General features: G+C 44.1%; 2 protein-coding genes across 3 annotated transcripts in view; both read left to right on the top strand.

Moving 5' to 3' along the window:
• Positions 1 to 14859, top strand: part of ADARB2 (adenosine deaminase RNA specific B2 (inactive)) — a 472028-nt gene extending 457169 nt beyond the window's left edge. For both annotated transcript variants that reach the window (XM_066385234.1, XM_066385233.1), the window contains 2 exons: positions 10483 to 10661; positions 12412 to 14859. In XM_066385234.1, coding sequence (XP_066241331.1) covers positions 10483 to 10661; positions 12412 to 12588 — 356 coding nt within the window. In that variant the 3' untranslated portion in view covers positions 12589 to 14859. The remainder of the gene's footprint in view (positions 1 to 10482; positions 10662 to 12411) is intronic.
• The window catches only part of LARP4B (La ribonucleoprotein 4B), a 400705-nt gene that overhangs the window by 15806 nt on the left and 369975 nt on the right, over positions 1 to 14924 (top strand). The gene's annotated exons all lie outside the window — the stretch shown is intronic.

Genomic DNA, 14924 nt, shown 5'->3' with positions numbered 1-14924 from the left:
CTTACAGTCAGTCACTAGAGGTAGAAATTTATCCTCTTGTACCATTGAAGGAATGGGGGGGGTATTATAAATCCTTCTAGAATAATCTAAAAACAGTTCTAGTATCTTTGCATGAAGATCAAAGAATTAGATTCAATGAACTATTTAATAAGACATTTCCTTAAATTAGCACTGATCTCTCTATGCATTGTCATACAAAATAATCATATCTAGCCTATAACTTATAAAAAAAATTAAAATTATAGAAAAACATTGTTTCAATTTTCTGGGGAGTTCTTTTTTAAACATTTGTATATTAGTTAAGTTTTATTTCATTTCCACCATGATTTCAAGAAATTGTTTCACACAAAAACTGAACATCAAACAATTATATTGCGCCAGAGAATTTTACCATTTAAGAAAAATATTTGTGTTGTCAATACATTTCATTTATCTAAACATTAAGAAGTTGGTTAACATAAGTCAGGTACTCATTTAATCGTTCAACAAATATGTATTGATTACTTTTGATGTGCCAGTAACAATTTTGCACTGGGAATAGAGCAGTGAATAAAATGGTCAAAAATCAATACTCCCTAAAAGTGGGATAGCTGGGTCAAAGGACAGTTCGATTTTTAACTTTTTGAGGAATCTCCATACTGTTTTCCACGGTGGCTGCACCAGTCTGCATTCCCACCAGCAATGCAGGAGGGTTCCCTTTTCTCTATACCCTCGCCAGCACTTGTTATGTGTTGTTTTGTTAATGATGGCCATTCTGACAGGTGTGAGGTGATATCTCATTGTGGTTTTAATTTGCATTTCTCTAATGACTAGTGATGTTGAACATTTTTTCATATGCCTATTGGCCATCTGTTGGGCCTCTTTGAAGAAGTGTCTATTCATTTCTTTTGCCTATTTTTTGATTGGATTGTTTTACCTTCCTGGTGTTGAGTTTTTCAAGTTTTTTATAAATTTTGGTTATTAACCAAAATTATATAAGACATATTGTCGAATATATTCTCCCATTGTGTGGGTTGTCTTTTTATTTTGTTAATGGTGTCCTATGCTGTGTAAAAGCTTTTTAGTTTGATATAGTCCCATTTGTTCATCCTGTCCTTTATTTCACTTGCCCGTGGAGATAAATCAGCAAAAATATTGCTATGAGAGATATTGGAGAGTTTACTGCCTATGTTTTCTTCCAATATGTTTATGGTTTCACAACGTACATTTAAGTCTTTTATCCATTTTAAGTTTATTTTTGTGAATGGTGTAAATTGGTGGTCTAGTTTCATTTTTATTTTATTTTTTTTTTTTTTTTTTGCAGGTAGCTGTCCAATTTTCCCAACACCATTTGTTAAAGAGACTATCTTTACTCCATTGTATGCTCTTAACTCCTTTGTCAAATAACAATCTGTGGGTTTATTTCTGGGTTCTCTGTTCTGTTCCATTGATCTATATGCCTGTTCTTATGCCAGTACCAAGCTGTTTTGAGTACAATGGCCTTGTAGTATAACTTGATATCAGGAAGTGTGATACCCCCCCCCCCACTTTATTCTTCTTTTTCAGGATTGCTGAGGCTATTTGTATTCTTTTGGTTCCATATAAATTTTTGGAATATTTGTCCTATATCTTTGAAGTATGCCATTGGTATTTTAATAGGAATTGCATTAAATTTATAGATTGCTTTGGGTAATATAGACATTTTAATGATGTTTATTCTTCCTATCCATGAACACGGTATATGCTTCCCCTGGTTTGTATCTTCCTTGATTTCCTTTATCAGTGTTTCATAATTTTCCAAGTACAAGTCTTTAACCTCTTTGGTTAAATTTACTCCTAGGTACTTTATTTTTTTTGTTGCAATAGTAAAGGGGATTGTTTTCTTAATTTCTCTTTCAGGCAGTTCATTGTTGGTGTATAAAAATGCCACTGATTTCTGAATATTGATTTTATATCCTACCACCTTGCTGAATTCATTTATCATGTCTAGTAGTTTTTTAACTGAGACTTCAGGGTTTTCTATGTACAGTATTATATCATCAGCAAATAATGATAGTTTTACTTCTTCTTTGACCCAGCAATCTCACTTTTAGGAATATATCCTATGAATACCAAATCACTGATTAAAAAAGAGAAATGTAACCCCATGTTTATTACAGCATTATTTACAATAGCCAAGATCTGGAAACAGCCCAAGTGTCCTTCAGTGGATGAGTGGATTAAAAAGTTATGGTACATATACACAGTGGAATACTACTTGACCATGAGTAAGAAGAAAATCTTACCTTTTGCAACAACATGGATGGACCTGGAAACTATCATGCTAAGTGAAATAAACCAGACAAAGAAAAATATCATATGACCTCACTCATTTGAGGAGTCTAATAAACAATGTGAACTGAGGAACAGAATAGAGGCAGAGACGAGATCAAAGAGACTAGAGGGAAAGTGGTCAGAGGGAAAGTGGAAGAGAAGATGGGATCAGAGAAGGGAAAGAGATTAGTAAAATTATATATACATAACAGCATTCTAGAAAACAGGACAGCAAATCCTAGGGGGAAGGGACAAGGGGGAGCTGAGGGGAACACGGGGGTGGGGGGAAATATATTCGGTGGGACACTTGAATTTATGTAAACACAATAAATTAAAATCATAAATAAATTTTTAAAAAATCAATACTCCCTGGGTGATTATATTCCAGTGGGGAGCATATATGAACAAAAATTAGGGGATATTTCAAAATGAATATGAAGCAATAAAAAAAGCATTTTATTTTTTTTATTAAACAGGAACATCAGAAAAGCAAACAAGTCAAAGAAAGTTGTTTGATTATGCAAATGAGATGCAAAACCAACTTTTACTTCATTGGTGAAAATGTACTATATACCAAAGACTGAAAGTACTGGAGTATCTGCATGTTCCCTGATCTTGAAAGTGCATTTTGAGATATCCCCTAATTTTTGTGAGCAGTATATAAGAGATTTATAGAAAAATAATGCAAACGGAACATTAAAAGTGACCCTTAATCTAATCAGAGAGTCAGGAAAGATCTGAGAGGGTAACGTCTGAGCATAATCCTGGAGGATGAGAGCAGGAACGTGCAGGAGGGGCAGGAAGAGAAGAGGGTGGAGGGCAGAAGTGGGAGAGGAGCTGCAGAGCTTGAGGAAGTGGTCGGGGTCGCAGCTTCGGTAATCAGTCAGGACTCAGTCTGACCCTACATGAGCAGACCCTTGCAGGGCTCACCGGGTACCTTGAAATCATCTCTATTCCTGGATTCAGATTAAAATGATCCTACTAAGAGTCAGAGCAAAATAATCCGACAGAGAATTTGCAAATGCACCAAAAACCAACAGGCTTGAGAGGAGACAAGACCACTTTAACAAAACCCAGCACACAACAGATGATAGAAGCAGACCCACCGCTCCAGAGATCGGGGTTCATGGACACAGACCTTCACGTGGCCACACTCAACAAGGCAAAAGAAATTTTAAAGAACAAGATGAAAAATATAGAGGGAGAGATGGAAGCAAAAAGAAAAAAAGAAAAAATAATAAAGAAAAAGAAAAAAGGAACCAAATGGGAATTTCAGAAATAAAGAAAATAAAACACTGTGTGTTTAACTGCAAATTAAGCACAGCTGAGAAGGAAATTAGTAAACTGGAGCATCATTCTGAAGACGACACTGAGAATGCAGCACAGGGACAGAGAGAAGATGTGTTATTAGGGTTCTCCAGAGAACAGAACCCACGGGAGATGATCACTTTCCTACTCAAAAAGAGATTTATTTTCAGAATTGGTTCAAATGATTGTGGAGGCTGGCAAGTCTGAGATCTACAGGGCAAGCTGGGAGGCTGGAAATTCAGCCGGAGTTGATGTTTCAGTCTAGTACAATGGTAATCTGCAGGCAGAAGTCCTTCCTCTTCAAAGGACCTCAGTGCTGCCTCCGAGGGCCATGGACTGCTTGGATGAGACCCACCTCCATAGACCACTATGCAGGTGGGTCTCATCAGCCACAATGAGTGGTCTGCTTTACTCAAAGTCTACTGATTTAACTGTCAATCCCAGCTAAAAATATCATTATTAGTTGGTGTTTGACCAAGGATCTGGGCACCATAGCCCAGCCAAGTTGACATATAAATTTAACCATCCCAGAGGGAAAATACAAAATTAAAAAGCAAAAGTAAGAGACAGAGTGAGAAAGTCTAACATACATGTAACAAGAGTTCCAGGAGAAGAGAGAAAGAAATGGAATGGGATTAATATTTAAAGACATAATAATAACTGAGAACTTTCCAGGACAGATGGAAGGCATCATGTTACAGATATAAGAAGAATATTATACCCAAAAAAGAATTTTTTAAGTCCTCTCCTTAGCAGTAAAATTACATTTAAAAAAAGACAAAAAGAAAATCTAAAAAGCAATCAGAAAATAAAAGACATCAACTTCAAAGGACCTAAATCAGACAGTGGGCTGATACTTGGAAGACAAATATTAAGGAAATTATATCTTTAAAAAGCTGATAGAAAATTAATCTCATCTAAAAAATCTAGACCCAGTAAAAGTATCCCTTTAGAATGAAGGTGAGAATATTCCAGACAGACAGAAACAGAGCTGAGTCAACTCAAGCAGACTAGCACTGAAGGTGACACTAAATGTGTTACTCGGGATGGAGAGACATGACCCTGAATGGATAATGCAGAATAGAGAGGAAAGCCATCCATATTTTTATTCAGTATGAAACAGCTTATTACTACATTTTAGACACTATAATAGTGAAAAAATATGTAATTTGAAGCAAAATACAATAAATCATATTCTGCCAAAGTCTCTTTATCCATATTTTGTGAAATGACAATTTTTCTAGGAACCAAAAACCATGTCATTATCAGGTTATAAAATGATATATTCATATTTTTCCCGCCATAGAGGAAACATCACATTTTGGGGAACATCCTGCGAACACATCACCTTACACTAATGAGGAATACAAACCACAGTCATTTATGATCACAAATAAGGTCACGTTCCCATTCACTCTAGGAAGGAAGCCCCTGAAAATCAGTGTGGAAAACTCTCATTAGAGCAGATGCCACAGCCTTCTCCATAGGTAATATGGGTGCCGCTCTCTCCGGAACCTCCTCACAGCACACCAGTAACGGTGTGGCCAGTAGCTAACACCACTCATGCCCCTGAACTGGCTTTCAACCATCTCAGCCACCAGCTCACCAACCTGGCAGATGAGAAAAAGCAAGAAAGCTGTAATGGCCTGGTTTTTTCTTACACTGTGCACTCCCTGAGGCTGGCAGGAACCCAGAGGGCTTGTCACCAATATCTAAGCAAGAAGAGCCTATGTCCGCCCTCCAGTCTCCTTGTGCTTGATCTTCAGAGTCCTGCGTCTTATACGGTTTCCCCAGAATGTGCTCTATTAAGGCAAGATAGTAGCTACGAAAGCATTGTTGATTATAAAGTGTCCACGCTAATGAAAACAAATAAAATAACATTAATATAGTGGTTAGTTACATAAATCCATAAATCCACATTGAAGTGCAATTAGCTTTCATCAGAAGTGGGTATGTGCCTGACCTGTGGTGGCGCAGTGGGTAAAGCGTCGACCTGGAAATGCTGAGGTCACCGGTTCAAAACCCAGGGCTTGCCTAGTTAAGGCACATATGGGAGTTGATGCTTCCTGCTCCTCCCCCCCGTTCTCTCTCTCTGTCTCCTCTCTCTAAAATAAATAAATAAAATCAAAATAAAAGAGAAGAAGTGGGTATGTGTAGAGTGAGGGTGGAAGGGTATATGTGTGTGTGCTTGTGTATATGTGTGCATACCTGTGTGTGATGTGTGTTGTGATATTTGTGTACATGTGTGTGATGTGTGTGGATGTATGCAGGCATGTGTGTGCATATATGCATGTGTGTGTCCCCATGAGATCCCACAGGTGTCTAGTCACACTGCTCACAAAAATTTGGGGATATTTTATCACTTCATATTCATTTTGAAATATCCCCTAATTTTTGTGAGCAGTATATAAAACTAAGTGGTCCCTTCTATCCTGCACCTTGTGATTCTGTGCATGCCTGGAAGCTAGTTCACTTGTTTCACAAATTAAACACTGGGCTACCCTGTAATACAGACTTGCCTCACTTCATGTAAAAATTATATCCCTGAATGTCTTGTGTAAATTTAATTTGGGGAAACTGAATTACATTTGAAATATAGTCAGCCCACTAGCTATTTAAAGAAATTCAGTAATGTCTCTCTTACACACTGCTTTTTAAAAAAAGGTATATAGGATTTTCTCAAAGTAAGGCATCTTTTAATAGTAGCTACATGAGTGATGATAAGACTCATTTTCATGGTTGAATTGTGGATTCACACTCCTTGCTCTTAAATAATGGTGGGAGCAGCAGAGGTCATGTGACAGTAGAAGTAAGTAAAGTCATGGTGGTTATGGTGGTAATCATATTAGAAGTAGGTTAATTAACTTTTCAAAGGCCATACTGCTAGTAAGTCACAGAAGTGATATTTGAACACAATCTCTTTTGAGAACCCATCCTATTAACAGAGTCACATGCACTTAAATAAAAATTAAAATTGTCCTCATGAATTAGTCCACCTGGAAGAATATTTGTGTTGAAGGCTAATGGAGACCTGTTTGTTCTCATACAGATATACTTTAAAATGAAATTCTTCTTTGTAATGGTCACGTAAAGACTATACTTTCAGGGATCATTTCTATAGTTTGTAATGGTCACGTAGAATGGAAAACTCGTGTGTATATGTACAAATGAACAGAGGGCAGTACATCTCTGAGTCTAGATCAGGTTCCACAGGTCTTATCAGCATGGTTTCCACAAATCGATTGCTCTTGTAGAGAAACTGTTTAGAAATCACTAAAGGAAAGACTAGTAGCCTCTTCTTCACCAGGCTACACCACCTTTCAGGACACCTCTATCCTCTCACTCTTTCTTGGGCTTTCTCGCCAAGTTTCCAAAGCAGTCCTGAGGCCAACCACACATGCCTGGGGGACCTCCACATTCCCACCAGTCTCGCCAGCCTGTCAGCCCTGAGCCAGCTTCACTGAACTTCCCACCAGTCCCGGGCTCGGAGAAGAGGGAGACGAGACGTGGCTGAGAGCAGCTGCGATCCTCTCCCCTCTAAATCCAGTTCTCCTGCCAGAAGTGGAACCAAAGGGCCAGGTTCTTCCTTCCCCTGGGAGTTTTCTCACGTGGTTCATAGGCCAGTTTCAAAACTCAGAATTAGTGCTGGTAATAGGCTGAATAAAGGTCATCCAAAATACCAAATCTCAACCCCTGGAATCTGTAAATTACCTTACTTGGAAAAAGGGTCTTTGCAAATGCGATGAAATTAAGGATTTTGAAATGAGATTATTCTGAGTTCTGTCAGTGGGTCCTACATGCCATCACTAGTGTCCTATAAGAGAGAGACTAAGGGAGATGGGAGAGAGACAGAGTCAGAGAGAAAAAAAGCCAGAGAGGAAGGGAAAGAGATCAAGAAAGAGAGAGGTCAGCTCCATTCCTCTTGGGGAGAGAGACAGGCTGGTGGCCGCCAGTGAGTGTTTGGGTGACACAGAGAGGAAGGGAAAGAGATCAAGAAAGAGAGAGGTCAGCTCCATTCCTCTTGGGGAGAGAGACAGGCTGGTGGCCGCCAGTGAGTGTTTGGGTGACACAGAACTCTCCTGCTGTCACTGTGACGGCGAGACTGCCTCCTGGCTGCACAGGGCCTAGCCACTTGGGTTTCCCTGGGAAGAGAATGTATGGTGTAGACAGATGCCAGCATCTGAGATAATTATGTTTCCTAGTATATCGGCAAATTTGCATGTAGAGTCAGCTAAGTCTGGCACAACTGAGTTGGTCCCCTCTCCATGGGTGTAGTCAATGATGGTCACTAATGACAGTGACATCAAAAAGTATACCACTGGCATTAATATTTAGTAAACATTCAGATTGCTCTCTATATAAGGTTGAGGAGGGGAAGGAGGAGGGAAGGAAAGGAGGAGGGAGGACTGCCGTTCTGCCAGGTTGCTTAGGGACTTTTTTCTTGCAAGGAGAAGACAAAGAGGAGAGAAAATCCATAAACTAGAAACTCAAAGTGTAAGTAAGACAGACAATAACGGCTCTAACAGTGGAATCCAGTGACGAATAGAAAATGAAACAAAACATGCTTTATGTGAAAGGAACTCTGGCCCGTACTTGTGGGTCCGTCACTCCACTCTCTGAGCCCGTTTAGGGGAGCAGGTCTTCCCAACTACAACAAAATCAGTCTAACTGAGAACATTTTTGATCTATAATTAAGAAATCATTAAACAAATTAAAGTTGACCTTTATCCCTTCAAATGAAAATAACAACCACAGCACTGGACAATGTTACAGGCTCTCTTGTGTGGTTTGTTTGACCTTCAACAAGAAGTTGTCACTGTCCAAGGGCACACTAAGGAAAAGAATGGTGAAGGCTCAGGGAAAGTTAGGAGCAACGTCAGGCCTGGAATCAAGTTTCTGGGTCCCTACAGCCCCATATTTCCCCACTCTGGTCATGGGGACTTCTCTAGAGACCAGAGGGAGGGAAGACCAGGTCAGGGGATGGGGAAGGTGGAAGGCAGGAGCAGGAGGAGGGGAGGGAAGTAGGGAGGCACTGCAGGTCTGCAGGTGGCTGTGGCTGTGGCTGGCTGCGTTCGTGCAGCTCTGGAGGAGGGGGAGGGAAGTAGGGAGGCACTGCAGGTCTGCAGGTGGCTGTGGCTGTGGCTGGCTGCGTTCGTGCAGCTCTGGAGGAGGGGGAGGGAAGTAAGGAGGCACTGCAGGTCTGCAGGTGGCTGTGGCTGTGGCTGGCTGCATTCGTGCAGCTCTGGAGGAGGGGGAGGGAAGTAGGGAGGCACTGCAGGTCTGCAGGTGGCTGTGGCTGTGGCTGGCTGCATTCGTGCAGCTCTGGAACAGTGACCTCTCTCTGTAGCTGGTCACCCAACCTGAGCTGCTGCCTCCTCCTGCCCAGTAGGACAGCCTGCGTTGCCAACATGCCAGATTGTTCCCCTCCCCAGTTCTCGGCATGGGTAGCTGCCACAGGGAATCGCTTCAAGGAAAAGGAAGAAGCCGACATGGATGGCGTTAGCCTGGATGCCCAGCACTGCCCATCTATGACCAGGAGAAGGTCACCGGGTGATTTTGGTCTGGAGTCAGGCTGTGCAAGCAACAGACTGTAAACCCCGATGGTGCATGTGCAGAGGGTGGGTGTTGATCTGCCCAGCCCCTGGACTGTGGGGATGGCAGGAGGGCCTTGAGGTCCATAGCTTTGTTCAGAGCTGCACGGAGACTGCACATGTGCTGGCTGTCCCTGGACCCAAGGGTCTCTTCCTTACAGGGTGCCTGCTGCAGGCTTCCCAGGGGGCCCCCAGACCTTGCTTCCCAAGACCATGGCTTCTCCACCACCATGGCAACTCTGCTGTGATCCCTGAGCTGTCACAGGGTAACTTAAGCACAATGTGCAAAGCTGCCAGCTCCGTCCCTTAGGCACCCAGAGGACACGTGGCCCATCGGGGAGAGGACAGCTGAGAGGGCACAGTGACCCCAGAATCGAGCATGTTGTAGAGTCTTCAGGGCATTGCAGTGAAGGCTGACCAGGGCTCACGTTGGTCCAGGCATCTCACCATCAGTGTCTCTGATGGGCGTGAGGAGCACATTAAGGAAAAGAATGGCTCCTTAGTGCCATTCTGGGAGTGGATGGGGCAGAGCTCAGCTGAGGTTAGAAACTGCCAAGTGTGGCAACTATAAGGACTGTGTCATCCCAATTAGAAATCAGTGTACAATCTGACCAAGGGAGGAACTCTGAAAGAAGGATTTCCTGCTGATTCTGGAGACTTTCTGGACAGGACCAGTCTCAGGGCATGGGACCCATGCAGTCGCACAGGGACCATACTTAGAAGGACCTCATTTGGCTTTGCACTCTCTTGTCATCCTGAAATTCTCACTAGCCATCGAACATGGGACCCCACGTTTTCATTTGCACATGCTACTGAATAAATTAGGCAGCACTCTTAGGGCATCTTGCCTTCATTAGCTTCTTTATCTCATTGACCCAGTTTGGAACCTCAGGGCCCATCTGGCACCGAGCAGAGTGGGCGTGCAGCAGGTACCCAATGAACACACATGCTCAGGCAGTGTCCGCCTGGCTCCACTATCCATTAATCTATCAATAAGTCGTCACAGGAAGGGGAGAATGGACAGAGCTTCTTTATTACTAGACTGCCTTACATTAACAACCTCTGAAAATTAAACAGTGAAAAATGAGTTCCAGCACTGACCATCACTGCGAGACCTCCCCCAGGGTCATCCTGAAGGAAAACGATGACCTGACCAAGGGTTCAGGGTTACAGGTGAGAACAGCGACACGACGGCGCCATCCTGTGCAGTGGGTGCCTCCCACTGCCGGCTGGGCGGAGGCCGCCGGGCCCAGAGTGTGGATGCTGGAGGCTTCCACTTGTCTCCTCACAGGTGTGAGCAGCGCCGAGGCTCGCCAGCCTGGAAAGTCTTCCCACTTCAGCGTGAACTGGGTCACGGGCAACTCGGACGTGGAGGTCCTGGACGCCACCACCGGGAAGCGGAGCTGCGGGGGCTCCTCCCGGCTCTGCAAGCACACGCTCTCCGCCCGGTGGGCACGGCTGTACGGAAAGGTGGGTGACGCACTCCTCGTCAGGGAAGCTGGACATCGCTGGCCCGGGGCTTCAACCTGAACACAGGCCAGCAGCCCAGAGAGCGCCACCGGGTCCACAGCCAAGGGTTACGTAGTTCCTGGTCTGCTTTCTTTCCCCCAAGTCCCCTCAGATTTTCATCAAGCCTGGGCCAGACCAGTGTCCCTAGAAGTCAGGTGGAAAGGGGTTTATTTGTGACCCTTGGTGTGGCCAGCACAGGGCACCAGAGGCTAGACCACAGAAAGCTTTGCAAGTTGAATTTGTTCCCAGTTTAGACATAAAACACACTGACACGCAGAAAGGTAGGTGCTATTCCCAAATTATGCAAGTAGTAAGCATCAGACAAGGCTATGTGTTTCTACTACACCAATTCTGAGCCAACTTTTTTCTTAAAAATTGGGTAATACTGACATTTCTGGGTCTTTAATGTATTTTCATAGCAGAACAGATTGTAACAACAACAAAAAAAGGGAACAGAAAAACAAATAAATTAAAACTACTGTGCTGGTTCTCCCACTTTCTTATCCAGAGAAGACGAGTATTGTGGTTGACATATCAGCCAGTAGAAAGAACAAGACAGACCTGCTGATGCTTAAAATAAACAGTGTCCGCTCAGAGGACACCGGAAACTGCACATCTCAGCGCTCAGCCTGAGAGTGACCTGGGCCGGGCAGGCCGTGCCGGAACCTGGTCTGCTCTGACCGTGCAGCCTCGACCCCTCTCCAGCCCGCTCTGGGCATTTTGCACGCTTCCCTTCTACACATTGGTGGGTCCCTGTTGAGACTCTGGGAAGTCGGAGCACACCATCAGCTTTTCTCACTCTACAAAGGGCCTCTTCTTCTGCACAGGCTCACAGTGATGCTGGCAAAGAGGGGGCGGCTGGTCTTTACTCGCCGGCAGCCCTGCAGTGCAAACGGGAGACTTCTGACCTCTCACCTCCCTGCTGCACCGGCCCCCGCCCCTCTGTGATGGGCAGTCAGGCCCTGCGTGGTCCCGGCCCACGTTGGCTGCGCAGCTGGCTGTCCACCTGTCACAGTTCAGGACAGAGGAAACATCCTGGTTTCATTGTCCTCCTGCCGGCTGGAATAAAGCCCCAACCCTCCCGGGCCCTGTCTCCACTGTGCCGCTTTAGTTCCCACGGTCCTCCCTGGTACCACCAGCTCCACCCCAATCTAAGCCCCTAATCCTCCTCCAAAAAGAAAAAACACACATAGTGCTTGTTATTTTGATAGCAGGAAAGTTACATGTTTATTTTATTCCTTAATCATTCATACTTCTGGTGAAGTGATTCCCTAATAAGTGGGGGGTTTTTATGGTATTACAGAATTGCCGGATAGTAACTAACACAGTTTATTCTTTTTTTGGAACTTTACATAATATTTTACTTGATCAATAGGTCAATTTAGGGATATTTTGTTGCAGAGATATGTAGAATGACCACCACAATGGAGCTAACACACCTATCACCTCCACAGTTACCATTTGTGAGTTTGTGCATGTGTGTGAATGTGTGTGGTGAGAAAACTTAATCTAAGACTGACCCTCTTGGCAAATTTCAAGTATACCATGTCTCTTTATCACATTGCTTTTCAGTTTTAGAGGGAAAACAGGAGGTGGAAATAGGAGTTAATGTTTGCTTTTAATGCTCGTGTGGCTGTTCTGTTCATTTCGGTGGGAGGGCTCTCTGCCTCTGCCTCTGACTCACTTGTCCTTTCTCACTTCCGTCCCACAGCTGAGCACACGGATACCGAGCCATGGAGACGCGCCGTCCATGTACTGTGAGGCCAAGCTGGGGGCGCGCACCTACCAGTCAGTTAAGCAGCAACTGTTTAAAGCATTTCAAAAGGCCGGCCTGGGCTCCTGGGTGCGGAAGCCACCTGAGCAAGACCAGTTCCTACTCACTCTATGAGTCACTGCCCCAGGCTCTGGGACTGAGTGAGATGCCTGAGAAGGCTGGGCAGATATGAGGAGCAACAAGACTGTGCTGATCGGGTCTGTGAATTCATTTTCCTTTGGTGTTCCAGAAATACATGAGTGTGCAATGTTCAGATGAGCAACTAGATTTGAACTAGGACCGTGCTGCTTCTCAGATGGCTCCTCCCAGGTGGCTGGAACTGCACACACCCACCACACCTACAGGCACCAGAGCAGCGGTTCCCTCTGCTTGGTGTGGCCGAGGGAACGCGTCTATGCAGGCTGGAGGGCCTGAGCTGCAGCTTTGAAGGTGGTACCGAGGCACTGCCAGTTAGAAATAAACCTCAGGCAACATTCTCTCTGACTCCCTCCCCCCACATGCCTCTCGAGCGCTGCACTTGGTTCTCACTAGCACAAGGTTCCAGATACTTCAAGATAAGCCACAAGTGAAGAGAAAAGCCATGGGCTCCTTCCCAAAGAAGCCAGTAAGAACGCCCTCTCATTTTCATTACTCATTTAGAATTCTACTCCGTCTCCTTTTGAAAGGCATTTGGAATGCATGGTCTTAAAGAACACCTAAAACAGGACCAGAGAAATGAGACCCCTGCTGCACAGCAGAGGAACTAGACGAGACAAAACGCTGCCTACACTTCCCGGTAACTGAGTGTCACTGGCTGTCCCCTGCCCGTTTTGTCCATCACAGCTCAGCGGCTCCAGCAGATAATGAAGTCTGAGCTATACAAGTGTAGCTACCACCTCACAACCTCCTCCCGGGTAATGAGGAAACCTCATCTTAGACCAAATTCTAACTTGGGAACTAAATAGTTCTTAGAAAGAAGCACAAAAAACATCCAAAACAACATTGTCTCTGGGCTTGAGCAGCCACCAATTCTCTGTTCCTTTAGGTTCCCCATCAGCATCTTGCATAACAGAAAAAAATTCACTTAAAGCAGCTGTACAAGTGCAGGTGGCAGGATCCTGTCCCCGTCAGAGCAGGCACAGACGACGGACTCCTGCATACAGCTGGACACAGGACCACTTGGGATTTGGCCCACAGCACCCTCCCAAGACTAAGAGGTGGGACTGCAATCTTGTTCATGCAAACTGAGGTGCCCCTCTAACATGCCTGTGGTCAGTCCACGCACCTTGAACTTTTACTTTGATCACTTGAGAACTCATTTCTAACATCCTTCATGCTAGTTAACAGGTCTAAGTTAAGCTTAGTCATAAGCTAAGTTGCAAAGCTTAGTAGTAGCCAGCTCTGGTATCGGGAGTCCCAGTTAGAATCCCAGCTGACCATCTCAGGGTACATCCTTGAGAACACAGGCTCCCACTTAACCCAGGAAACGCGAGCATAACATCAGGTTGTACATATTCAAGTACAAATTACAGATATACTGATGGGGCAAACATGAAACAAACTGAATTGTAGATATTTGTTACAAGATAATAAGTAGAGACATTAGTATGAAAATAGAAGCTTTTCCCAGGATTTCATACAAAGTCAAATTTATTTCTCAAGTTCTTTTAGAAAGGAAAATGACATTGTAGTAGACAACTTCTTCAAGATAAAGTTTCAAAAAATATGAAAATGTTTTGCAAATATGATTCACATTAGTCTTTTATAAAAATTAAAATAAAATCTTAATTCAGTACAAAAGCCATGATAAAACGGCCAGTTTATGTTACTTTCTGATAATTGATGTGTCATTAGGATGGGGCTTAGAGAACCAAAAACCTTGATAGCTGATTTATGACTTAGACTCTCAACCGCCAATATCTGGAGTCCATTTCTGAAAGCCGCAGTCATGGACATCCCTGGCTGGAGTCTGTGATCTGAACCTGAGCTTGCTAGCATTCCAAGATGCTGCCTTGAAAAGTGTGCAGGCACTTCACATCAGCTGCTCCAAATACTGCTCCCTCCACCATGAGAAGCAAGCACTGGCGGAGGCAGCCCTGACCATCACAGGAGAAATGTAGGATGGACCGACCTTCAAACGGGCACTGTGGGCCACCTGTACAGTCTGATTCCCAGAACCTGGATGGCACTCTCCTATCCCACAATGAATATACCCACAACTTCTGAACTGCATCTCTCCGGTCACAAGTCCTTTTGTCTAAGGCACTGGCTCTCTGGAAACAACCCACACTTGGCTGAAATATAAACATCTACTTCTGGAGAAAGCCACACATTAACACCACTATACCCATTAGCACCAACGTACAGATTAACCTGATAGGTCAGCAGGGACTCTTTGGAAGGAGAGAGTAGGCTCTGCAGAGAAGATGTTTCCAAGGAGAGAGTAGGCTCTACAGTGAAAGAAGTTTCCA

Source organism: Saccopteryx leptura, chromosome 5 (assembly GCF_036850995.1).
Source record: "Saccopteryx leptura isolate mSacLep1 chromosome 5, mSacLep1_pri_phased_curated, whole genome shotgun sequence".
In the NCBI taxonomy this organism is placed as follows: Eukaryota; Metazoa; Chordata; class Mammalia; order Chiroptera; family Emballonuridae; genus Saccopteryx; species Saccopteryx leptura.
The sequence above is the reverse complement of the archived record's forward strand: the minus strand, read 5'-3'. Positions and strand labels throughout refer to the sequence as shown.